The sequence below is a fragment of the Chamaea fasciata genome, unplaced genomic scaffold, assembly GCF_029207755.1.
Source record: "Chamaea fasciata isolate MVZ Bird 193981 ecotype frontalis unplaced genomic scaffold, bChaFas1.0.hap1 SCAF_30, whole genome shotgun sequence".
Lineage (NCBI taxonomy): Eukaryota > Metazoa > Chordata > Aves > Passeriformes > Sylviidae > Chamaea > Chamaea fasciata.
Genome location: NW_027094115.1, coordinates 1,701,467 through 1,726,279, shown reverse-complemented (window position 1 = coordinate 1,726,279; position 24,813 = coordinate 1,701,467). Strand labels below are relative to the sequence as shown.

General features: G+C 45.3%; 2 protein-coding genes across 5 annotated transcripts in view; both read right to left on the bottom strand.

Moving 5' to 3' along the window:
- ANK1 (ankyrin 1) overlaps nt 1-11,161 on the bottom strand; it is a 52,904-nt gene extending 41,743 nt beyond the window's left edge. Inside the window, exon 1 of one of the 4 annotated variants that reach the window (XM_066206353.1) lies at nt 10,932-11,161. In XM_066206353.1, coding sequence (XP_066062450.1) covers nt 10,932-11,057 — 126 coding nt within the window. In that variant the 5' untranslated portion in view covers nt 11,058-11,161. The remainder of the gene's footprint in view (nt 1-10,931) is intronic. The other 3 variants (XM_066206352.1, XM_066206349.1, XM_066206350.1) reach the window with 3 other exon arrangements.
- Nucleotides 11,162-19,345: 8,184 nt separating this feature from the next.
- The window catches only part of KAT6A (lysine acetyltransferase 6A), a 36,736-nt gene continuing 31,268 nt past the window's right edge, over nt 19,346-24,813 (bottom strand). The window contains exon 18 of the mRNA XM_066206413.1: nt 19,346-24,387. Coding sequence (XP_066062510.1) covers nt 21,803-24,387 — 2,585 coding nt within the window. The 3' untranslated portion in view covers nt 19,346-21,802. The remainder of the gene's footprint in view (nt 24,388-24,813) is intronic.

Sequence of the window (24,813 nt, the reverse complement as noted above, 5' to 3'; positions counted from 1 at the left end):
CCCCTCAGCAGATATTGGCCGGAGATGCTAGAGTCACCCAAATGAGTAATGTTCACAGAACAGCAATGAATTCCCAGGGGCCATTTTACAGCACACGAGGAGGAGAATGGGGCATTTTGCCCAGGACACACAGCTTGACAGACTCACAGTGAGGATCAACAGCAGCATTCCTTGACTGTGCTGCTGTAACACGCTACCCACACAGACCAATATCGTATTTTCATAGTGTTTAAAGCTCTGCTTTATGTTCACTCCTGAAAATCCATTGTATCCAGCATATCTGCAGCTGCATGGGGGGTAGAAGAGGCACCTGAAGCCAACATCCAAGGGTAGGCTCACTGAAGCAGTTTGGGCTCCTGCAGAGCCAACGGTTGAAGCAGGGCTCAATGCTCAGCTCCCTCGAGAGCCAGTGGAGAGAAACGAGCATATCTTGGGGTATAATTCAGCTGACCTATTTCCACATGTGGCATAGCATGGGAAGGACTCCCTCCTCCTCTCCCAGACTGAAGGGAACTGAGGTGAGCAATTCAGACACAGGGGTCTGCATCACAGTAGTCCTGGGCTGGGGCAGACCATGCCCTCACACAGCAGGATGCCCACAACGGCACTGATGTGAGAAGAGGAGCCCCCTCTGCCCAAAACACCCGGCAGCAAAATCCCATCCCAGAAACATCCAAATCCTCTCAGCTGCTGTTGCCATGGTAACGCCAGAGCCAGGATCCACCAGCCTTTGATGTTCAGATCTGCTCAAAGCGTGCAAAATGCTTCAAGTGTGAAAAATGCCATTTGGAAACTAGGGAGCTGTGTGGAAGAGCACCTGGCTGCCCTGAAGATGGAAGGCCCTCCAGGGAGAAAGTATTAATGGTGTCCGGCGCCACTTCATCTTCTGCCACAGCCCGTCACTACCAGCACACTGCTGCTTCTGTGCCCCAGCTCACCCACTTAAAGGAGTTTAATATTTAACATCAGACAAGTGCCGTTTCACAGGGTAATTTGGGTTATTAATAAAAGAGTTCCGCTTCCCCCTAATGATAGAAAACAGGATGTTGGTATTCCATTTTATCAGTGATGGCCCCAGAGCCATTAATAGGGAATCTGGGAAGGGATGAACAGCCAGAACAACCGGAACAGCCAGCAGAGCCAAGTAAGATGCAGAACAACGTGGTCCCCATCCTCCATTGCATCACAGCAGAGAGGAGGAAGTAATTCCACATGACACTCAAATTGTACCAACCACAGGAGGAGCTGGCAGTCTGATCCCCTCTCCAGGACTGCACAGAGATCCCCTGGCATGGCAAGGACACCTCCAAGCTTATGACTGCAAAACCGCTTACCTTACAAAATTAACACACTTGTAGCATTTAGCACTATGATTCTCTGATGATTTGCAAAAAAACAATGCTGCCAGTGCCAGGAACTGCTTGACACTGACCCTGCATCCACCTACCTTACTGAGCCTCCAGGTCAGGGTGGTTCACCACAAGCCAAGAGGCTCTGAAGTGTAGGGGCAGAAAGATTTGACAGATCTGAGGGATTTTTATGCCAGACTTCTGCCAGAATTTGCTTTACAATATGAAACACAGAAACCTGAAGTACTTTCCTACTTCGGAGAGTAGTCTCTCTTCTACATAGAGAACATGTGTCCTGCACTCTGTCATTCCCACCACTTTCATTGAAGATTCAGCCTAGTCCACAGCTGCAAAGTTTCCTTGTATTCTTTCGCCCTCTTGCTAAACTAGTGGTCCCATTGCAGAGTAAGAGGAGGCAGCCTTCAGCAGACTACATAAATGCTGCAGAGAGCTCTAGGAGCTGGGGAAACAAGTGGCCTGAAAGAAACAGCATGCAGTTACCTAAGAAAGATTTTTGCTGAACAGAAGAGTCAATCCATGCACAAACACTTTATTGTGAGAAGCATCATGGCATCTTTGGCAGCAACTGTAGAGGATGCTGGATATCAGGCTCACAAAAGCAGTTCAACCTAAAACTTTAGATTTCCTCCTCTTCTTGAGAGAGTCTAAGTATCTGCTTTACAGGGACTACTAAGGCTGTGCTTGTCTGTGAATGGAATTAAACAGTAAAGAAATCCTATTATTTCCTGTTTTGACTTCTTCAAGTTCTTTTCAACAGAAAAGACAAGCCGTTCTCACCTGCCAGCAGGCAGAGAGTGAGAAACCACTTTAGCTAGGATGCCCTCTGGCAGATATGAGAGAATACCAGTTCTATTACAGGTGCTTTGCTGTGTTACCTGCTGACCATAGTTTGGAACATGGGCCTGCTGGAAGCCTCCAGCATTTTACTCTCTCTCCTCCTACTTTATTGTAACCCTTAGTGCTCCTTCAGAGGCATAACATCCTCCAAACATGTTTATTCATGCTGGTCTTTAAAAACATAACCAAAATTAGGTCCGTGATTTCATGGTTGGGCACTTAAAGAGATTCCTTGATTCTTTGTTGTTTCTTGGCACCTCCCAATCAGATCACTGGCAACTCATATACCTCTTTTAATGTAAATGAAAAATTGTATATATATCTATTTTCCAGGCACTTTTTGTCATTTAAAAAGCCTAATATTATCCCAGCAACCTGCTGGCAAAGCTTGGCAGTAAACAGCAGACAGCTTGAGGGTGGAGAGCTGACTGCAGCAGCTGCAGCTCCAGCTCCAGAAAGAGGACAAAAATCGTGTTACGTGCTTCATTTGTGGTGTTTGTTTTTTTTCCCCCAGAAATCTCCAAAGAACAGTAAAGGAAACTCTGAAGCCTCTTCCTCTTCTGATCTCTCTTTTTTTTTTTCTTTTTTTTTTCTTTTTTTTTTTTCCCCTCAGTGTTTTGCAATAGGTTTTTACTGTCAAGAACAAACTACAGATCCATATCTTATTATGGTGCATTTTCTCCAGGCAAAATGCTGCATTTATTCCTAACAAAAGAGACAAAAACCACACCACCTCTACAGAGAAAAAGTCTGTTCAGACTAAAGCTCTCAACATGCAATGCCCCTTCTCAGTGATGAACCTTATCTCCCAGTTTCATGAGGAAGTTGCATCACTATTGCAGCTGTGAGCAGAGCCTCTCAATCAGCTGCTCCAAGTGTCTTCACAGCTTTCTTAGCTCTAAGGCATGACTTTAAAGCAAAGTGAATCAGTGAAAGATGTCAGCTCCTCTTCTCAAATATCTGCAATTTACCCACAGTGTCTGGCTATACAGGAAAGGCAGAATAAATGTCCCTCATTGACACTGTGCTGAAAATGATGGTGGTGCCACACAACGTGCTGAGAGGCCCTGTAGGCAAGTGCTGCTGATCCCTGTGAAATGTTGTCAGGAGACAGCAAATGCTGCTGCATCACATTTTGAATGGAGAGAAGGTATTTTTGCTACACCTAATTGAACTGCTGCTGGCCTTGGAGGACTTCCCTGACAGGTCTGAGAAGCACGTCTCAAAACAAGCAGGGATGAGTCCACAAGTTTTGAAAAGCAGTTTTGCTAATACAGTACTGGTGGGCAACAGATATTTTATACTTTTGCCCTGTGACACTGCATCTCCTCTTACTGGAACCTCAGCTCCACAGCCATTTGACAGCAGGCTGACAGGAAGCATTTTTTCCCAGTCCTCACAGAAAGGGGGTCAGCCTGCTGACCATCATGCTGCTCTTTAACAGGAGCACATTGCTATCCATCAGTGCAGTGGCACGTCCAAGCTGCATGTAAAGAGAGCTGCCACGCCATGCTCCACTGAGCAATTCTTGCCTGGACCAAACCTACTGTCACTGTGAGCTGAGATGATTCTGCCAGGAAAAGAGCTGAAGAATGAAAAAGTATAGAAAATTAAAGCCTTTAGGACAAATACTGATCCCATGCAGGCATCTCCTAGCAAAGCACATTCTCATAGTATTTATCATATTCTTTGGTGTTGTAATCAGCAAGTCCTGGGAAAGACACAATGCTCTTCAGTCCAAGCATGGCATCATGAATGGACTCAATACACTGCATCTCCTGCAGAGTATCTGGACACCTTAGTTTGCTGGAGAAATGACACTGTAAGAAGGTGACAATGTTTATTATTCCTTTGCGGAGACTATCACACTGGTTAAAAATCAAACATAGTTTATATTCTGCAAAGGGTTTCAGTGTGCTGTTCTCTGCATTTCCCATTTAAAAGTTTCAGCATAGGCACATGAATGCATCCTACAAAGCCTGCAAAGTCCTGTCACCGCAGTCACAGCGTAGTGACGGACCATAGCCTTCACTTCTGATTGCTATCTTGCTGGAGTACCTTTTCTCTTAAACAGGAATCTTCCCGGTGGCCTGGCCACACACACACACAAACATGCGCGCGCACACTCTCTCCTTCCTTCCTCATCTCTGTATAAATATAGAAACCTCATCTGTTTTCTAAATGCTCTCCTGCTGCTGCGTTCTCTCCTTCCGCCTCCCAAGACACTTCAGTGAATACCTGCTGCTTTGTCTGTGCTGTAGATTTTTCACTGAGGACGTGACATTTTGAAGCCATAGATTTAACACAGTCCCCTACACTCGCAGCCCCTACACAGAGATGTAAGGCTCCGGCTTAAAGTTTCACCCAGTCAGCAAAATCTGGTTTGCAAATAGAAAGAGACCTTGAATTTTTGCTGCTGCTTTGCAGAGTTGAGGCTCAAAACATGACATAATCATCTGTGAAAGAAAATGTGAATTTTCAGATGGTACTGTCATGCCGAGAAGTGCCCTTAGAGACAGAAGGTGTCAGGAACTTCCCTCCACCTAGGAAGCTGCCCTCTACTCATTGAAGGTCTTAACAAGGCTGGTCTATTCAATCCAGAGCTAAAGCTCTCAGAACCTACCCTCGTGGCATTTTGAGAGCTGGAGGTGAGGACTGCAAGAAAGATATAAGTAGGCCAGGGAACCCAGAAACCTCTACCACCCTTGATCCATCCTTCCATCCTACCACCAGTGATGCTGTACCTTTCCAGACCACCACAGAAAAGTTACATTTCTGAAGAACCTTGACACACTTAGACAATTAAAACAAATTAGCATAATTCAGACTAAACTTCTAATTTTAGCACTCTGTAATTCTGCTTTCCTTTGAGCTCAGATCTAGCTTGCTGTACCTCAGCTTCACCATGTTGCCAGCGGTTTCCTATGGTGGATAGACTAAGCCCATCAGGCTGTCACATGCAGGACTTTTATGAAGGCACTGTTCTTTGTGCTCACCCTCCTGCAAGTATTTGCTCCAGGCAGGGTTCATCCCTGCATTCAGCCAGTGCCCTCCTGGGGCAGACATCCTGGCTGAGGTGCCAGGCACAGAGGACAGGGCACAGCTTGAAAGAACTTGCTCCTGGAGCATATTTCTAAATGCTACAAGGTTTCAGATACTGCTCACCTCATTTCAGCACAGTGGGCTCACCAAGCACATACAGATGCTGTTATTACCTGAATAATTTAAGAGCCTGCAGAGCAGCAGTGCAGAATAGCACCAACATTCCCCCAGCACTTTCTCTCACCAGCAAATCCCTGCAGCAGTGGATTCTGCTCCTACCCAACACCCCTCACATACAGATGCCCATATTCTGCTCCTGTTCACCCCCCCCCATCACGGGGAAAGGAGACAGAGCAGCTCTTGTGCTCTAAGATTCTGCAGGCGGCATGGTCCTTTCCCCTGCTGCTGAGCTGCAGCTTGCAGGTAAGATACCAGCACACCTCCCAGCAGCTAATGAAGACCCCGGTGGCTGACAGCCATGTCACATCTCTGGCAGGATCTACTGCCACTGAATGCAAGAATCTCAGCAGCCTAATCCAGCGATGGTACAGTAGCTGGATATCCATGGGAGCAGGACACAGTGGAGCTCAGAAGTCCAGTTATCATGGGGATGTTCTGAGTCACCTGCAGCTGAGTCTGCTGAAATCCTATGCCCTCCTGTCCATCACTCTTTTCTCTGCATGCTCTCTAAACCCAGCGCAAGCTGAAGGCTGCTGCAAAGAAACAGCCATTTGAAAGGATGCAGGCGAGCAGAGAGAACAGACCCAGTGGCTGCTCCTTGGCAGCACTCCAGCAGCGATTTCTCACCCCAGTTTCTCGTGTGCTTATTGCATAATTCTGACAGAGGTGTCTTGATTTTCTGTCTCAGAATCCTAAGCTCAGACCACCCTGATACACCCTATCAGTGAACAGTCATTGAGTGACCTCTTCTGCTTGTCACACAACAAGCACAAGTGTGGTCACCCTGTATGACTGTTAAACTGCCCTTCTAAGGAATCATCCGCAATTGCTCCTCTGTCTGATTGAGTTTGTGTCCAAACCCTTCCTGACTTGTTCTAATTACCACATTTCCCTAGCTTCCAAAGGATGGAAAAATTAATCCATGTCAAAGCATCCTCATCGGCATCTTCCACATCATCGCAGTTATCTCAGTGTTGCCCCTCCCCAGTCACCTCACACACCTCAGCTTGGAGTTTCTTCTGGCAGTTGTTATCAGCCATTTAATTTCCCACATTTATCTCTTATCCACGCTTGAATGTAGGAAGGGGGTCACTTGATCCTCTCTCCTCCCTTAGTTCTTTCCCACCATTTCACTGCAGCTGGAGGAAGAGCTCTCACTCTGCCAAATGGAAGGGCTCCTGCCAAATGGAAACACCTTGCTCTCGCTTTCCCACAAAATTCAAACCCACTCTCACATATTTCTTGTCTCCCTTCTCCAAAGCATGCTCCCAGCCTCTCCTGGCAGGACGTATTTCAGTGTGTAATCCTGAGCACTAAAACATTTCCTGCTGCAGCATGCAGAAGCAAAACAGCACTAAGGATAGGTGCCAGAGTGTAATGTGGAGATCCATGAGCCCTCAGGCTGGTCTGCGTGCTGCTTTCAGGAAACTATCAACTAGGAAAAAGCCAAGGAGTTTTATGCAGTGAGTTTCTTATTAGGAATCACTTACTATTCAAGAATGCATTGTGGGAGATGCTCTACAAATCCATAACAAGAGATTGTCTTACCCTTGAACACTTGGGAGACAAAGAAAGTAGACAGAAGCAGAAAAAGAGGTTTGCTCCACATTGTACCTTCCCTTCAGTTTGCTCTGAATGTACTGAGAGGATGTATTGCCTCTTTCATACTATTAATTTAAACACTGATAGGAATCATCACAAGAATTTCCCTTCAAGCTTTTGGTTAGATTATTATTCAATACTGCAGCCCCAGTTATGCTGCACACAGACTGAGTATGCTCACATGTGCACTTGACGAGTTCTTTGGACATTATTGGCACTGCTGCTGTTACTGAAGTCCTCTTGCTATTTTCTGTAGAGTACTCTTGTCATAGACATTTTAGAGGTTCCAGCCTCCTGCTCCATGAATCCTGTATGTCCACTGAGAAGCGCAGCTGGAATCTGCATCTTTGTGGAGAGACAGATGAAGGTGTCTGCCCCTGTTTATGCTTGACTAAATATTTGGCTGGATTCAGTACCAGAATAAGTACACTTCTACAGAAAGAAAGACTTTCATAGAAGTACTAACTTTTATTTATCAGTCTCAGTCAAAGCATGTCAGGTTACAGTGCCACCAGCCATTGTGTTTGGGGGTTGGACAGTTTGGGCCCTTTCTTACAACCCATTTGGTGACTCTGCCAATGCTTCCAGAATTCCTGGCAAGGGATTTGGTTCATTTTCTATCTTTAATACATAACTACAGTAAGTCACATGCAACTCAAAAAAGACTCGATAACTGTGTTCACATAACAAGCTACAGAGCTGCCTCATAATCAGTGTCAGAACATCACTTTCCCAATGTGTTTTGCTGCTGCCCACTGACCCTGGCAAAGACAGGACTGTGTCTTTGAAGTGCTCTGCATGACTTCCCAGTGAGGGCTTCCTGCCAAGGTAGCCTTACCACATCTGCAGGGAAAGGAAGGAAGTGTTCTTGACTATCACTGCCTCTCAAAACTAAAAAAAAAGAAACATATAGCTGCATCCACAGCACAGATATCGTGCCTGTCAGTGCAGATGGTCACATCAGAAACTCCACGTGCAGCCCTGCCGTGATGACAGAACAGCTCTGGTCCCCTATAAGCCGCCCATCTAAGGAAAATGCACAGAGATTTGAAGCTACAATCCTGCAGCAGGAACAGCAAGAAGCCAACCCAGATGATGCTTGGCACATTCTCTAATAGCAGTGAACTTCTGTTAATTCACACTCTCTTCTGCTCACTTCTGCTCTCTTTCACACCTTCCTGTCTGCAGGGCATCATCAGAAGTCACTAACACATCATGCCACAGCCCTGATAAGTCCTCACAGTTCAGCACTTGCACTAAATGTGGGAACACACAGGACTATTGAACACTAGCTCTCTGGGATCATCCTAAGATGCAGACAACCTCCTGCCACTCTGCAGAGCACACAGAGCAGGAACACTTCAGGACATGCCTGGCTGTTTCATGTGGCAGCTCTGCCCAAGGCAGAAGTACGCCCTGGGCTGGACAGAAAGCATGGATGAGTGACTAGGTACTGTTCCTTAAATCCTTGATGCAGCCCCTGTCAAATGAAAGCTCAACTGTCATCATCTTGAGTTACAAAGGCTGGGTGCAGGGAATATTAGAGGAGCGACAAGGTTATACGTCTGGACTGTCCTTGTGCCAAGAGACAAACAAGAGGTAGAGAACACAAAACTGGACAGTACAAGGTCAATTAGATTATCGTTACATGCCCTTAATAAAAAACCCAAGAAATTTCTACGGAAACTGGAAAGTGACAATTACAATCATGGTCCAAGGAGAAGGTTTTTCGGCAACACAGCATTAAAAAACGGAACTCACTGCCTCCAAGTAACACAGAATACAAGGTTCTTGCAGGATATAACCGTGCAGTTCATGGGACACATACAACACATACAACAAAAATTCCAGGAAATGCTAATGGGTACTAAACTGAAGACATAACAGCTCACAACACTAGCTCACATGGATTGGGGTGAGAAGATACCTCTTCTGAGACCCTCATCCCCTTCCCTCTGGCCATCTTCTCTGGTTTGTGTCATGCTAAGACTTCCCTGAATCGTAAGTCATGCCTCAACTAACCTTCATTGCAGCTATGCTTGGTGGGCTCAACCAGATATCAAGACACTGATACCCTGCACTGTACAAACATCAAGTGAATGAACAGCCTCTGCCCCAAAGAGCCTGTGTCTGTGTACAAAGCAAGATACAGCGGACAGGCACTAGCAGAGGAACAGAAGGAGCCAGTGACACCACAGTGGTTTCAGTACATTCCAACAGCCAGTGCAAGGGCCCTTGGCATGGACATGACACGAGTTCCATGCAGGCTCACGCGGCACGAACAGACACTGACCTAACCCAAACCAAACTCCCACAACTGCTGCAGCAAAACAGAATGAGAGATTCCGATACATCCTGGTAGGCCTCTGCTTGGCCCCAAGGAGACTTGCACAGGAAAAACATTGTCACTTTCTCATTTCTCGTCACCCTCACACTGAGGCTTTGGGGCAGGGGCTAACAAGAGACAGCTGGCCCAATAGAAGAATGTCCTGATTTGATGGTTCTTCACATCAGATCCCCTTTAATGCCCTCTGGCAATGTGAGAGGCAGGCTGCTCTATCAGCTTCCAGTACAAGAGGCCCTGCAGGGAACAGCCATGGACCTGAAGGCACCGAGCAATTATTATCACTGGAGAAGGCGGCATCCAACATGACAGTGTGGCAGCTGAATGACCCCCACATTCAACGCCCCAGTTGCTGCCTGCAGACCTCACATCTGTCTTGATATGTCCACTGATCTCCTCCTGAGGAGCTGCTCTTTGTGGACACAAATTTCTCCAGGCAATCCTGGCCCAGCTTTAAGTAAAGCAAGATTCTCCTCAGTACTCTCAGGGTCCAGCTACGAAGATGCTCCAACAGCAGAGCTCCACTGTGACGCTCCTGCTCACAGGGGCACATGGAAGTCTCCAACTCTATGGATAAAGGCAGAGGAGAAGCCCACCTAAGAATTCCTGTATCATAACCTCCAATCAGATATATCCTTTATTATCCTTGGTTTCACCTTTCTCCTCACTGCCTTTCTGCACTAGTGCATAGCAGATATACCCTCAGACCCTGCTGGGAGAAGAACATTCAGATTCAAGAGGTCTTCAAGGGGCAGCAAAGCTATCTTAGCAACATGCCCACTCGTGCAGGAAGCTGGCAGCAAGAAAAAACTGGCAGCGACTTTCCAGAGAGGAGCTACAGCTTGAAACAGCCGGCAGACCCCAGGCTCCAGCATGCTGGTGTCAGCAGAAGGGACAGACACTTCTTCGTTGCCCCTGATCCCCCTCACCTGCTGCCAGCAGAGAAGGATGACCCACATCCCATGCACAAATATAGCCTGCTCTCAGGAGCAGCAGAACCCACAGACCTCTGCACAAAAATGCCTTCTCTGTTAGGGGTCTGCTCCTGCTATGCCCTGGTTTCAGTATTCTGGTGCAGATTAAGCAAGGGATGGAGTGGACATCAAAACTAGTCCTTCACTAGAGAAAGGGGTGGGGGTCTCTTGTCCCTAAGCTTTGAACACAAAAAGCGATTGTGGGAAACTGAAGGAAGCTAGAAACCAGCAATTTTATCTGAGAGATCAAATCTATTACTGGGCTGAGTGAGTCCATTAAGCTGCACTGATAAACCCCTCACTTCCCTTTCCCCTTCATTGGGCTTTTTTATATCTGCGCTCCCTCCCTCCCTCCCCCCGCTCCCTGCAAGCTGTCAGGGTAAACAGCAGATTTCTGGTCCCGAAAGTTGTCCTCTGTTTGACAAACTGTTTCTTGTGCTGACTGCACACAGGTTTGTACAGGGACCAGGCTTCCTTTCTGTCATTCTCTCCCCACCCTCCAATCCCCCCAAACACAAACAGCACTCACTGTCGCAACCACAGACACCTGGACATAGGGCTGCTTGCCCCACTGCCACTGACCTTTTTCTTCCGGTCCCGAGAACGGTTCCTGCGCTTGCGATTGGATTCTTCCTTCTCCTTCTGCTCCTGCAGAGCCTGAGCCTCAATATCTTTGATTTTCTTCAGCTGCTTAGCTGCTTGAGCCATGGCTGGTCAGACTGCAGTCCCCTCCAGAGCTTACAACTGCACTTTCCGTGCAGCACCCTCCAATTCCCGGCCAAGGAAGTACGTTCCCCTCACTCAAATGCTGTCGACCCAGATGAGTGTGAAAGCAGTAATGGGAGGAAAATTGAAAGCAATCAGTAAGCCCCAGAGGACAGCCGATGTCTCCAGGTAGTTGCTAGATGCAGTCTGGGACACCTTTATAAACCATTAATAATCCCAAATCCAGCTGTTCCAGAGGTTCTATGCACCATTGCAGCAGCCCCTGACTGCGCTGGCACATCATGCAGAAGCCTTCTTGTGGGACAGGACACTGGATTGGTGCTGTGCTCTCTCCCTCACTGTTTCTCCTGCAGTATGAGAAGAGATGCAGGCAGTCAGCTACAGGAAGGAAAATAACTCCCAGCAATTAATGCATGATGACAATAGAGAAGCAGTGAAAAAGGAGGCCGATGCATTTCAACCGACTCCTGAGTTCTCTGTAGAAACGCCTAAAGAACAGTAACCTGCATGTATTCAGTCAGGGGCTTTACCACTGCAGTGCTGCTGAGGGAGGCACATATTCCAGTCTCTCCAATTTTCTTCCTCACAGTCAGTCTCTGTGCAGCAGCCGCATCACTCACTCACTCTCTGGGTTACGATTCCATCTTCTTTCAAAGGGAGCAATCAGGGAATGGCTGCATCCGTTAGCAGGAAGGCAGCATCTCAGCTCAGAAAACAGCCGATACTGCAAAGGATGTGCCAAGTACTGGAGCAAAGTGCAGCTTAGCAGCATCCTTTCCTCCTTGCATCTCTCCGCTGAGTGAGCAGCAAGAGGAGGGGAGGGATCTTAGCTGTGAACAGGAGATAGAAATGAAGGGTTCAGTCTGCTCTTTACACAGCAGCAGCTAAGTAAACCCAAGCTACCAGCTCCTGCCCACCCAGGCATCACCAGAGCTCAAATCCTCTCTGAGGGTACCTAGAGAGTCAGCTATCCCTTCTCCACACACAGCCCCACATTTCACCTGCAGCTGTCTTCCAAAACAATAAACAATTCCATGTTGGAATCTAGGGGTGAGGCCTGGAGGAGCGACTTTGGTTCCTGCAAACGGCACCAGTGTGTAAGGGGGCCAGGATAACAGTGGGATGGGGTTTTCAGTGTGGGACCACACCATCACCTGCAGCAAAGTGTTCTTATCTGTTCAGGCACTTCTGGGCAGCCCTGCCTTTATCAGTTCAATTCTTGTCCCTTGGAAAAAACATTGCCAAGGTGCAAACCCATGGGGAAACTGTCTGCACAGGTGGAAGCTCTGCAAATGCTGCACTTTTCTGGAACCAGCTCCCCAGATTCTAGGCAGCAATGGTCCCTTTGCATTTAAAGATGGCAAAGCAGGGATTAATGTCAATTCCTCAGCAACTACCTGTCAGTCACAGGTTATTTAGACTGGCAAGAAGCTGAGATGCAAACTTAATAGTACAGACACTATAGATCATTTTTCTGGTAGAGTAAGTTTTCTTGCATTTTTTTCCCTTTGTTTCTTTTCCCTTTGAAGTTTCTCCAGTTCTGCTGCTTCACCCATAGACCAAGGAGTGTGCTAAAATACGGAAAAACGACTGGCACATCATATAGTTTTTAAAGAATATGATGACTGATAATACAGAGAAGGTCCTCATAAAATATTAAGAATAGGAAATTGTAAAATTTTACAATGTGTTTCCTAGTAATGCTTTAGTTCTGTATATTTTACCCACACTGATAAATAATACACTCAAATCTAGATACAGCTGCACATCTTTTTATAGCAGTGTTCTGTCCATGCTCATGAACAAAATAACCCACAAAATTAAATAGAAGCTGCAGAGTTAAAACGCACCACAGACAGAAGGGAGCAGGGAGCACAATAGGACTATCACCCTAATTGAGCCTCCTCCACTAGTCCTTCACAGGCCGTATGAGGCTGAGAAAACATTACCTTTGCTCAACAACAGGTGCACAGGAGGCAGTTGTCAAAATTAACCATAACACACTGGGAGCGCCTCACTTCTAGACGTTGGACTTTGCATCCTAAATCAGCTGTTAGTTTGCAATTCTTCCTGTGGAATTTCCTAATCTTTCAAAACAGGGAACTCAGGAATGACACCAAGTTCTGCTATATGCCACAGCCTGGTTTCCCAGCAGATGTACTCAACCAGTCTGGGCATCAACCGCTCAGTGCCAGGGGCCACTCTGAGCTCCTTGCATGACCAGCAAGGACGTCAGAGCCTTTGCTCGAGTCCTGCCTTGCAGGTTCCAAGGTTTAAGCAGGGTCAGACTTCAGAATCCAGGCTCACTCCGTGCCAGGGCCGGCACACGGACACCCAAGGGATGGCTGTGCTGCACTCCAGGCTTTGGCACAGGCATTCTTTTTTTTTTTTTTTTAATCCCCGATGTCAAGAAAGCGCGCCGCAGACTCCTCTCTACGGCATCAGTCAGCAGGAGCCCCCGCCCTCTGCCTGTCTGCGGCAGGACACAGCCTCCTCCTACACACAGATCCCACCTCTTAACTCCTTATAAGCCAGGGCAGAGGGAGCAGGCGAGTAACCTGGAACTGAAGAACGAGATGCTGAGGCTAGTCAGGCTTTGCATGCTCGCAGCTTCGGAGGACACTGTGGGCATGCAGTTGAAACGCCTCAGCTGATAAAAAGCAAAATTCCTAAGTTTACTCTGGGAACTAGGAGCAGACCCCACCAGCTCTGGGCACTTCAACCAGTTTGTTGAGCCTAGGAGTCTCTTGGAAAGCTTTTTATTTTGTCACTGCTGCTTTTAACCTGCTAACCTGTTTGCTGGCTTATGCATCAGGCACTGTGCGCTTTCTGCACAGTAAAAGCATGTGAAGGGGAATGTGTGAGACCTCACTTTTCTATTTCTCGTTTCCTTTTCCAGACAGCCTTGTGCAGAGTTACCAGATACTCCAAAGGGCTGGAATAAAAAGCAGCAGCATTAAAGAATAGGGACACTTAATGAACTCAAAGGGTAGAGTTTTAAAAGCCATCTAAGAAAGAAGTTACTCACAAAACCAGCATGGACTATAATATTCCAAGTTAACAGCATAGTGCAGAACTGTAGCTTCTGAACTGTAGTGGGACATACTTTTCAGAGGTGGTGCAAGTCTCATTAATATGGATGTACTTAGCTGCCAAATCAAAGAAAGCCTCATGCCATTCGCAGGCTATTCTGCAAGTGCAGACTCTTTAACTAGTTGAGTGCCACTCTTGGACTATGCCTAAGAACATCTTGACTCTAGTCTTGGAGTCTGGATATGCTTAGGCATAGCTAGCCTAATGTTCTTCAGCTTTGCCTGCAGGCTTATACCTGATACAGCCTCCAGACACATTTACTTAGATGCTTGGCTGCCATTCTGTTTAATGCACAATGAGGCACTCATTTGAACAAAAATAATGAAAAGATTCTAATGATTCTACCAAGAAGCACAAACTGCGTTTGGTGAGGCTTGAAGGAATCTCCCACGTACTAGCAGGCAGACAGTCCAGGAGGCAGTTCTGTATCACCACAGAATTGCATTAGGATTGTATGCCCTTTGCTTTAGGTGACCCCACGAGAGCAGGGGTTGGAGCAAATGACTGCCAGATGTTCTTCCAGCCTCACTCATTCTGCAGTTCTGTGATACGTGGAAGGGACTGAACATGATAGCAGAGAAACTCCAGACTGAAAGAAAGGCAATAATGGAGCCCAGAAAATTGTGACTGATACAGAGAAGATGCAAAGTGAAAAAAGAAAATCATTATTTTACACACAAAGCAGAATCAGAGAGAGCATATTTAAAATAACCAAAAAAAAAAACCCACCTCCGTGGAGGGTTTCTACTATCTTTCTTACTATCAACATTTTTATGTTGAGTAGAAATATCTTTCTATTCAACATAAAAATGAATTGTGGAATCCACTCCTATGGACTGCTGTGAAAACAAAGAAATAAATGAGGCAGAGAAATTTTGGAAGGATAGGTCCATCGCAGACTATTGAATATGATGGAGCTACAAGGAGAGACTGAGAACTAGGTTTGTTCAGCCTGGAAAAGAGAAGGTTTAGGGGCGACCCAATTGCAGCCTTCCAGTACCTGAAGGGAGCCTACAAGAAAGATGGAGAAGGATGTTTCACAAGAGAATGTAGTGACAGGACAAGGGAGAATGACTTCACACTGACAGAGAATAGGTCTAGATAAAAATTCTTCCCTGTAAAGGTGGTGAGGTACTGTCACTGGTTGCCCAGGGAATTTGTGATTGCCCCATCCCTGGAAATGTTCAAGGCCAGGCTGGATGGAGCTTGGAGCAACATGCCCTAGTGAAAGGTGTCCCTGTACACAGCAGGGAGTTGGAATAGGATGATCTTTAATGTCCCTTCCAATCCAAACTATTCTGACTCTATGATTCTATGGTTTGGGCCCAGTCTCCTCCTCTGGAGGCCCTTAAAGCACAGGCTCATCAGAATGCTGGAAAGGGGTGCTGAAGGGAAGATGAGATGCAGAGAACTTTTCAAAATACTGTTCCTGGCCATAGCATTGATCCTAAACTCCTGCCCCTGTGGATCGGTGCATTACTGCATAACTAATCATGACTTGGAAAACCACTAGACACATGAATTACAAAATACCACTAAGTCCCTGCCCTCCCACAAAGCAGAGCAGAGAATTAGCTAGCAGGACTTCAGACAGTCCCAGGTTCAGATTCCATCTGTAAATTAGAGGGGGGGATTATTGATCTAATGTACTTCAGATATAGCCTGAAAGACACCAAAAGCATTATCTGCCTTCCTCAGAAAAGGTGAACTTCAGTAGATGAATAGCTTTTACCAGTGCAGCTGAGAAAGATAGTTGCACTTTTCTAAGACTAGAAATACTTCCCTGTTTAAACTCATTTTTCTTATCACCTTACCTAGAGCAATTTTGTATTTTTCGGACCCTGGCTATAACGCAGTTATGTGCAGCTGTACATAAGCTGTCAGAGCTTCCAGACAGTGCTACCCTGTAACATCTCAATTCCCTTCTTCAATCTTCCTTCTGCACCAATATTTGCTGCTTGGACTTCCTGAGCCCTGTGCAGAATCCATGGTGAAGGTTCTTGTGGACAGCAATCAGGTTTCCAAACAGATCAAAGAGCCTGTCTCACAGCTGGATAGACAGAGAGATGATCAAGGGTGTCTGCAATGGCCTCTAAAGACATGGGTTTTTTTGAGTGCTCTCCTTTGTCCCCAGCCTTTCAGCCATCACCTGCTGACCCCTTGCTGTATATACTCAGGCAGTTCTGATCACTTTCTGCAGACCAACTTCTGTGATTTGCTTTGGTCTCAAGAGCATGCTCACTAACACAATGCAAAGGAGGACAAGGACACTCCTAAAGTAACTGCAGTCTTGCCTACTTCAGACTGCAGAAGATTTTTATCAGAAGGGGACACACAGCAACTGGAACCTGCTCCCCCAGAAATAGCTCCTCCCAGCAGGACTGGCTGATGCCCTGGTCCAGGAAATCTGCTGACCAGTCACAATTCAGTTCTTCCTATGTGACACCCTTTTACCTTTCCCCCAAGATACCAGAGAGGATTTAATCCCTACCAAATTCTAGGTTCAGAGCTGCTGTCTTGGTACCTCCCTAGCTGCCAGGATTTGAATTGATGCTTAGCTCTCTGATGGGGGGAAGCAGCATGCCAACTGAAAGGTCTTTGGTAGCAGTGGTGCCTGTTTTTCAAACATCTGTCTTGAATTTTGACAGCATGATTTAAAAGTCAAGTTAACTGGAAGTAGGTACCTCTGCCATACACATAAGATTGTCCTGAGCAGGGTCTTATGCTTAGGACGTGCTCAGTTAGGAAGCATTTGGCCTATGACTGATATCAAGCTTCTATGTGCTGTTGGTATATGGTTGGTAAAAAAAAGAGACCCTAGAGATCTGCTGCACATAAACAAAAGATCATTGTCTTCACCATTCATGCAGGACTCAGGACAGGAAAAGTAGGAAATGGACTTAGTCATTCCACTTAACTCACCACATAATTTTTTTTTTTTTTTTTGTCCAACAGTGACTTTTATCTTCTTTGGAGAAGTTGTTTGGGAAGTATCTAGAATTGCAGATGACCTCTTGTTACTGCTTGTTGCTATTGGGTAAAATAGGGAAATACAGGATGACTGAGTTTCAGTAAACAGACTTTCTCCTTTAGCTGAAATGTACCATGTGCATGTATTAGCTAATATGTTAGTAGAAATTTTTCAAGAATTTTACTTAATTATTTTTCACACAGCACCATATTTATCACTTTCCCCTTGAAAATAGATTATTTTGACTATGATAAGTCTGTTACCTCAGTCACATCCAGGGATTCTACTATGTGACACAAATGACAAACACTGACAACAGTCACTATCTAGAGTTCAAAGGGCAAAGTATTTGGCAAGGGAGACCACACAAACACTGACAGAGGAACCCTTAGGAAAATTATGACACAAATTGAACAAGGTCATTATGTGCCAGTTTCACATACAGAGCTGTCCAACAGAATAGAACCTCCCTTAAGGAAGGAAGCATGGGAACGCACTCCTGACTCTCCGCAAGGTACTGCAGTTGTTTCAAGAGATTAAGCATGTAGCTGGAGTCCTGCCTTGCTCTACGTGAAAAAATGAATGTTTGGTGAAGTTGCTGAGATTCTCTGTATTCGGGGCAAAAGAATTTTACATTCAAAGCTCAACTTCAAGCATCTATTTTTAGGTAAATTATTCCGGCTGACAAGCTGTGAAGATAAAAGATGCTGCAGACCTCACCTCAGCTGCTGTAAACTTGGTCTGCCTCAGTCAATCTGCATTCCTCTGTTACTTGCAGAGATCAGATCTCAGCAAGGAGCTCTTTCCCTGAGCTAATTAAGATGGTTCAGTTCTTTTTAGCTTTTTCTGAATTATCTCACTGATGAGCTTTCAGAACGGCCGTAACCCTTTAAGATCATTCTCCTTTCAGTTAGTATCTTTCAAGAACCACAACTCTAGTGTCCCAGACAGTAGTTTGTTGCTCTAAGTTGCATTCAAACTCTTCCTTGCACACTGAGAAGCATGGAAGCAGACATTTTGGTTCACCTATCAACTGATTTAGAACAAACCTGACAGTGTTGAACAGAGCAACTCTCCCCCGGTCCACAGTATGATACCTGGCCATGGCACCGCAGAACCTGCAGGAGCAGCTGTTCACACTGTGCTCTGCGGTACCAAAGGTTCTTGCTCTTCAAGACAGCCGGATTTCAAACCCGTTTTGGCTTGGCAACTCACTCAAAAGAAAAACAAACCAAAAAAAAAACCCCAACACAAACCCCTTCAACATTCCCCCCTGCCCCCTTCCCCTATTTAGTCATTCTCTAATGGTTGGATTTGATAGTTTGTTGGACTAGATTCTATAAAAGAGGTCACCTTGTTCATGGCTCCCAAGTGTAGTTGTCACCAAGTTGGCCTACACAAACTGAGGCTGGGTTTTTTGTTGTTATTTTTTAATGAACAACCAGCTAAAAATGCAGCCTATTTAATCAAATAATGCTTTTTATAAACAGCTTGCCTTCTTGAAGACAACCTTGTGACAACACGTCTGTGGAAAAGCCTTTGGAAGGTTCTAGTGGCCACTGGGTCTTTACATGGCTCGGGTCAGCCCTCGGGCCACAGGAGGCCCCAGGCAGTGGTTCTTCCCCGAGGCTTATCGTGCTTGTCACGGGGAAACTCGTACCTGCATCGATCCCACACACACGCTGGAACTGTGCTTCCCTCTAGCGTTGTCAGAGCTCTGAGCTTGTGGAGAAACGCGCAGTGACACAGCGGGATGGCGCCCCAATGATCCAACTGTGCCTTAAAGCTGCTGGGCAAACGTTCCTGGGTACAATGTCTCGTTCTCCTCCTATTCGAGACTCTCACTCCACATGAAAGAGCACCTGAACGGGATGGGGGAAACTTCAAACACAAACTGCCGGTTTTAAAGCACGCAAGTCAAAATCACAAACAGAAGCTGACAAAAACCAGGACCACACTTGGTTTTGGCCAGCCTTGGCAGAGACGCATTTGAAGCTGGTGATTTCTGGAAAAGCTTCAAGTTTGTTCTTCTTAATTTTTCTTTAATTAGAAATTCTAGACAAAAATTAACATGAACAAGAGAGCTCATAAGTGAATTCTCTTTTAGCTGAGCAGGCCCACAGGGAATCATACTCCCAGGACCAAGTATCAGGGACAGCATTCACCACTCAAATGGAAGAAAAAAAATTTACACGCACAACTGACATCCAAAATGGCTCAACATAATTTATTTTTTTATGTTAAAATGTACAGAGTTCTTTTGAAAGTACTTGCTAGAAAGGGAAAAAAAAGTGATATTACATACAAGGAGAGGAAGGGAGACCATCCAGCCAGGAGCGTATGACATGGAGAATTACAAAGGCATCTAGGCACCCCCTTCCCCTTAGCTTACAAGTCACCATGAACAAAGTACAAAGAGATTACAAAACAGGAAAAGCAAATATAAACAGACAGGAATAGACTCAGCTTCATTTGTACATGCGGCTTTTAGAGGCATCTGGAGCTCCTATTCACACACTCTAGAGATCTCTTTAAAGAGAATTTTATCTTTCTTAAAATAGTTTTTAATATTCTACAACAAAGATAAAAAATTTTAAGATGGAATGAAATGAAAAAGCTCTTATTTTTAAAAGGCATCGAAGTCACTAACAGTGAGTTTTTAATTTCTTTTAGAAGATTACCCAAGTTATCTTGCTAAAAATACATTTTTTTTTAAACAGAAGTGAAAAAATGGTAGGTACCAATATTACTGCGTTGGATAATTTCTTTTTATATATAGAAAAGAACTTTTTTTTTTCTACAATAGTTCTACAGTCACAAAGGTTTGTGGAAAAGGGAGCTGCCCAATTGATAAAAAAACCCATACAAAACCAAACCAAACATAAAGGCAAACAAACTAAATTCATGGCCCTTGTTTCAACAGCTTCTCCTCCTGTCTCAGACCCACCCCCACCCCCAGGAAGCAGCGACACAGCTGAAGATCTAAGAAGAGAGGGCAGCACAGTGCGCTTTCTACACGGGTTATTTGGAACTGGAATAGTATATACAGAGAAATGGGGTCCTACACAGCCTTGTACATGCTCAAAACTAAACAGAAATAAAAAGGGGAAGTCCTTTGAATTCTGCCTTTTAGGGTTAGCAGTTACTGGAGGAAAGTCCATTTTAGTGCATCTGAAGAAACCCCAACTTTTAGATTCTTTTGGTTTAAAAAAAAAATGAATTAGTCTTATTAATGTGTCTGCATTTCTACTTCATATACAATAAAAAAAAGAACTTTACATTAAAGGGTTGTCCCTTTTTGTATTGGGTGACATGCCAGCAGTGTAGCCAAAATTAATGTAAATTGGATTTTGCAGTAATAAACAGCAAAATCCTGCCGCCTAGATCCTGCTATGGTGTTGGGACGGTTTCACTGCTGTAAAAGAGGCCGATTCCCTTCTTTTCCCACACTAGATCCAATGTGTGGCTATTCCTATAAAGTGGATATCAAATACAGTAAGAGAATCAGGAAAAACATCACTGACCCCCAGAAAGCGGCACATTCAGCAACTTCCTGCCCCAGACCAGGAATGGAAGAGTGACAAGCACCACCACAGGGTTCTCATCCCAGTAACCAAATGCACACCTTTTCTTCCAGCATTTCCCAAGCCAAGAGATTAACTGGAAACAGCTGCTTCTGAGCTCAGTCTGACTCAAAGGCTCAGAACCAAAACCCTCAGCATTTCCAAGTAGGTGCTAAAGCAGTCTGGGATCTCAGAGCTGTGGCTGACCCGCAGGTCACCAGAAGAGCCTGTAACCATTTTCTTGTGCTAACAGACCATTACTCACCCTGTCCTCTTCACGACTGCTGAAGGGATACAGAACAAGTTCTCTCTTGAGATGCTTCCAGCAGTTCAGTGACAGAATGTGTGCATGCATACACGTGTGTTCATGTGCATGTCTGGGTGGTGAATGGGATAATTTTAAAGTTACATTATATTTTCAGCATAAAACATACAACTTCAATTAACTCATCTACAAAAACACCAATGTGAATGGTTCATTGTTTACACCTAACTCCAAATTTTACTGAGGGTGAGGGAGTCAAGGAAAATTAAAGATTTTTCCTGACTTGCAGAAATAAAGATCTTCATTTATCCTCTGTGTCCCCTTCCAAATCTCTCAATAAGTGCCTCCTGCTAGAAGTAGGAAATGTTAGGTGGGGTTTAGAGGGAAGGGTTGTTTTTCTTTGAGATGTCAAACATTTTACATGGCTGCAGCACTAGGAACTGCATACAGAGGGGCACAGGGGAGGGAAAAGGATATACACTGAAAATCAAATTTAGAAGATGATTTCACGTTACACATAGTCTGTCCACTTTGTTAGCAAAGTAAGGCTCTTTTTAAATTATGAGAAGATTTTGTGCATGTTTCCCCTCTAAAAAACATCTGTAAGTGATTTTAGCTGTAAAATGTTTGACGATTGTGAAGAAAAGAAAAACAAACAAACAAAAATCAAAAAAATAAAGACAGGCTTCCTAAAAAATAAAATAAACCAAAGAAAATCCCTCTAAATCTACAGCAATATTTTAACTGGAAAAAGGTCCATTTTCTCTGGTTCGTCAGTATAAAAGGTTCCTTTATTTATATTTATTTCAGTTTTTAGGATGCAAGTTGATCTTGCTCATCTTCTCATGTATGGTCCATTAAGAGACTGCTTGGGCACCCCAGCAGCATTCATGTAGCTGTGATGGGAGGGGCCAGTGTACATCATGTTTCCATGAGGATTTGGCTGCATAGGCTGCTGGGTATAGGCCTGGCTCCCCATCATTCCCATCTGCATCTGCATAGGATACTGTGCTGTCTGATTCATGTAGGCAGGGTTACTATGGTAACTGCTGTTCATCATGGGCTGTGTCATTCTGTAGCTGTTCATGGCATTCAGGGTGTTCATATTCATGGAGTTCACGTTGTACGGGGTGGTTGGCATCAGGTTGACTCCCATGTTCATGCCCCGCTGCACAGCCAAGGTCCGAGGCCCAGCCTGCATGGCGACGGTGGGGGGGCTGCGGCCGTACAGCTGCTGCTGGTGTGCGGTTGCTGAGGGCAGGGGGGCTGATTTGGAGCGGATGGAAATGTGCCCCTTGACTGGCATCTGCCCCTGCAGCCTCTGGGTATGGGGAATACCAATATTGGTAGCAGACATATTACACTGAAGCAGAGGTGACGTGAGGTTCATGGTGGTGGATGCCAGGTTTGGAGGGGGTGTCATAGTGGCTTGTGCTTGTGGGGTGCCAGCCAGGGGGTGAGAGGGAGCTAGCTGCGCCAGCCCTGTGTTGGAAAGAGAAACGCTGGTTGCATAGGAAGTCACAGCAGGAGAATGGCTATAAGGCATGGCATGAGGGTCCATAATGGTGTTTGTCAGCTGCTGCAACTTGGCTAAACTGAATGTGGCTGATGGTTGCGAATAGCTCCCAGCACCAAAATCCCCTGGAATCCTCTCATAGATACTTATGTTACCAGTGCTGCCTGATTCGGGTATTTCCATGATCATAGGTGCCGGGGTGAAGCTGTTGTTCATGCTACACTGAGATAATGGAGGTTGCTGCTGGGGTGGAGGTGGGGGCTGTGGCTGCTGGGACTGAGGCTGCTGCTGCTGTGGCTGTGTTGTTGGTTGCTGGTTACTTGGGGGCCTTTCTACTACACAGCTCTGAGGTGACTTGATATTACAGTTTGCTGCAGGCTGGACACTGTTTTGCTGCATCATGCTGCAACTGCTGCCAATGTTTGCCATTTGCTGAGTGACAACACAGCTGTTCTGAGTGAGGCTGCTAGAAGAAGACAGTCCTCCATACGAACAGCTGCTCTGGGAAGAGTTATTTCCACAAATGCTGCCTCCCATAGTGGAGTCATAGCTGCTGGGGTTTTCATAATTCTCTGTAGTGCTCTCAATGCTGCCAAGGTCACTGAAGCCACTATCCACCACCTGCTGAGAGTGGTCCGATACTGAAGGCACATCCATCATGGGGCTGGTCTCCATGTTCTGCATAGAGGGTGCGGACAGGGATCCTTGTTCAGGACTTATCTGTGTGTAACTGCTCTCCAGAGCAGGCACATTTGGGCTGCTGACAGAACGCACAGACTGGCTGGGGTGGGACTGAACTGAGGATATTGGACTGTTGTGTTCTGAGGCCTGGCAATCTTCAACCATTGATATCTGAGGATCCTCCTCAGTCTGGGTATAACTCTGCAAAGTCTGACAAGCTGCAAGAGTTTCCTCACAGTCCTGGTAAGCTACATCATGCTCATTGCTTTCCTCCTGTGTCAAGGACTGGACTGCTTGAACAGTTTCAAGATCTAGTTCACTATGAGGAATCTCCTCCTCTTCCTTTAATTCAATTAACCCCTCTTTATTACTTTGCTCTTCTTCATGATCATCTTCAGACCCAGGGACATGCTCTGAACCCACTGATGTCTCATTGGAAGCCTGCTCTTCCTCAGAATCTGCCTCTGCTTCATCTTTTTCTTTTGCATCTTCTCTACTGCTTGGTATGCTTGTTTCTAAAAAACATTCTTGCACCTGAGGCTCCTCCTTCACCCCTTCTTTAACAGACTGCTCCTCCAATTCTTTTTTCTTCAAAGATTCTGCATGACCATCATCTTCATCATCAGCATCATGATCTTCATTTTGATTTGTCACTACTGTAACTTCCTCTTCTTCCTCATGGTCATGTTCAGGTTCGTCTAATTCTTGCTGCTCTTCTTCTGATTGCCTCTGCTCTTCTAAAATCCGTGGCTTCTCCTCTACTTCCTCTTCTATCTCAGGCTCTTTTACTTCCGGCACTGGACTGCTGTTGCTGTCCACAGGGGAAACTGCTCTTACTTCACTGCTGGCTATATCTTCCTCTTCTCCCTCTCCTATCTCTTCTGCTTCCATATTCACATCTTCCTCTTTCCTTTCTTCAGTGAGAGGCAGGTCTTTCTGTTCAACACATTCCTCTTTATCTGAAATTTTGGCCTTACGCCCTGGTTTTGAATTAGCTACCACTTCATCAACTATTTCATCCTGAACTGATAGTGGCATCTCTTCCCGGTTCAGTTTAAAACCTGGTTTTCGACCGGGTCTTTTCTTCCAGTGGACTGGTTTTCGGCTTTTCCCTTTTGGCCATCCCTTCTTCTTTTTCATAGGTGTGGAAGTATCTGGCTCAAGCGAAGAATCTTTTGCATCACTATTCCTCAGCATGGATAACGGTTTCAAGGGTGGATTACCTGAAAATACAAATTTAAAGACACTGTTCAAACATTTTTGTTTGACCTAAGCATTCATGGAAGCCTTCCCAAGCATGCCCAATATGTTTATCAACTTTCAATATTAGCTTAGATATTTATTAGTATTTATTTATTTGCTTAGAAATATCAGTTTAGAAGGATCAAGGTCTGCTCATTAGCAGCACGTTGCACATTACTTTCTAAGAACATCACTGTTTTCAAGATTTTCCATGTTCAAAGCTCTGAGCCTTTAATGCACAATTCAAATTAAGCTCTCAGCTATATAATAAAGTCCTGAAAACACAAATTTTATTTATAAAATACGTTCACAAATGAACGTGCTGCAACATACAGGAACATATGAAGTTGCAATAAAAGCATGTTTCCATTTAGATCTGTGCATCTGCTTAAGAAAGGAAGTATTTT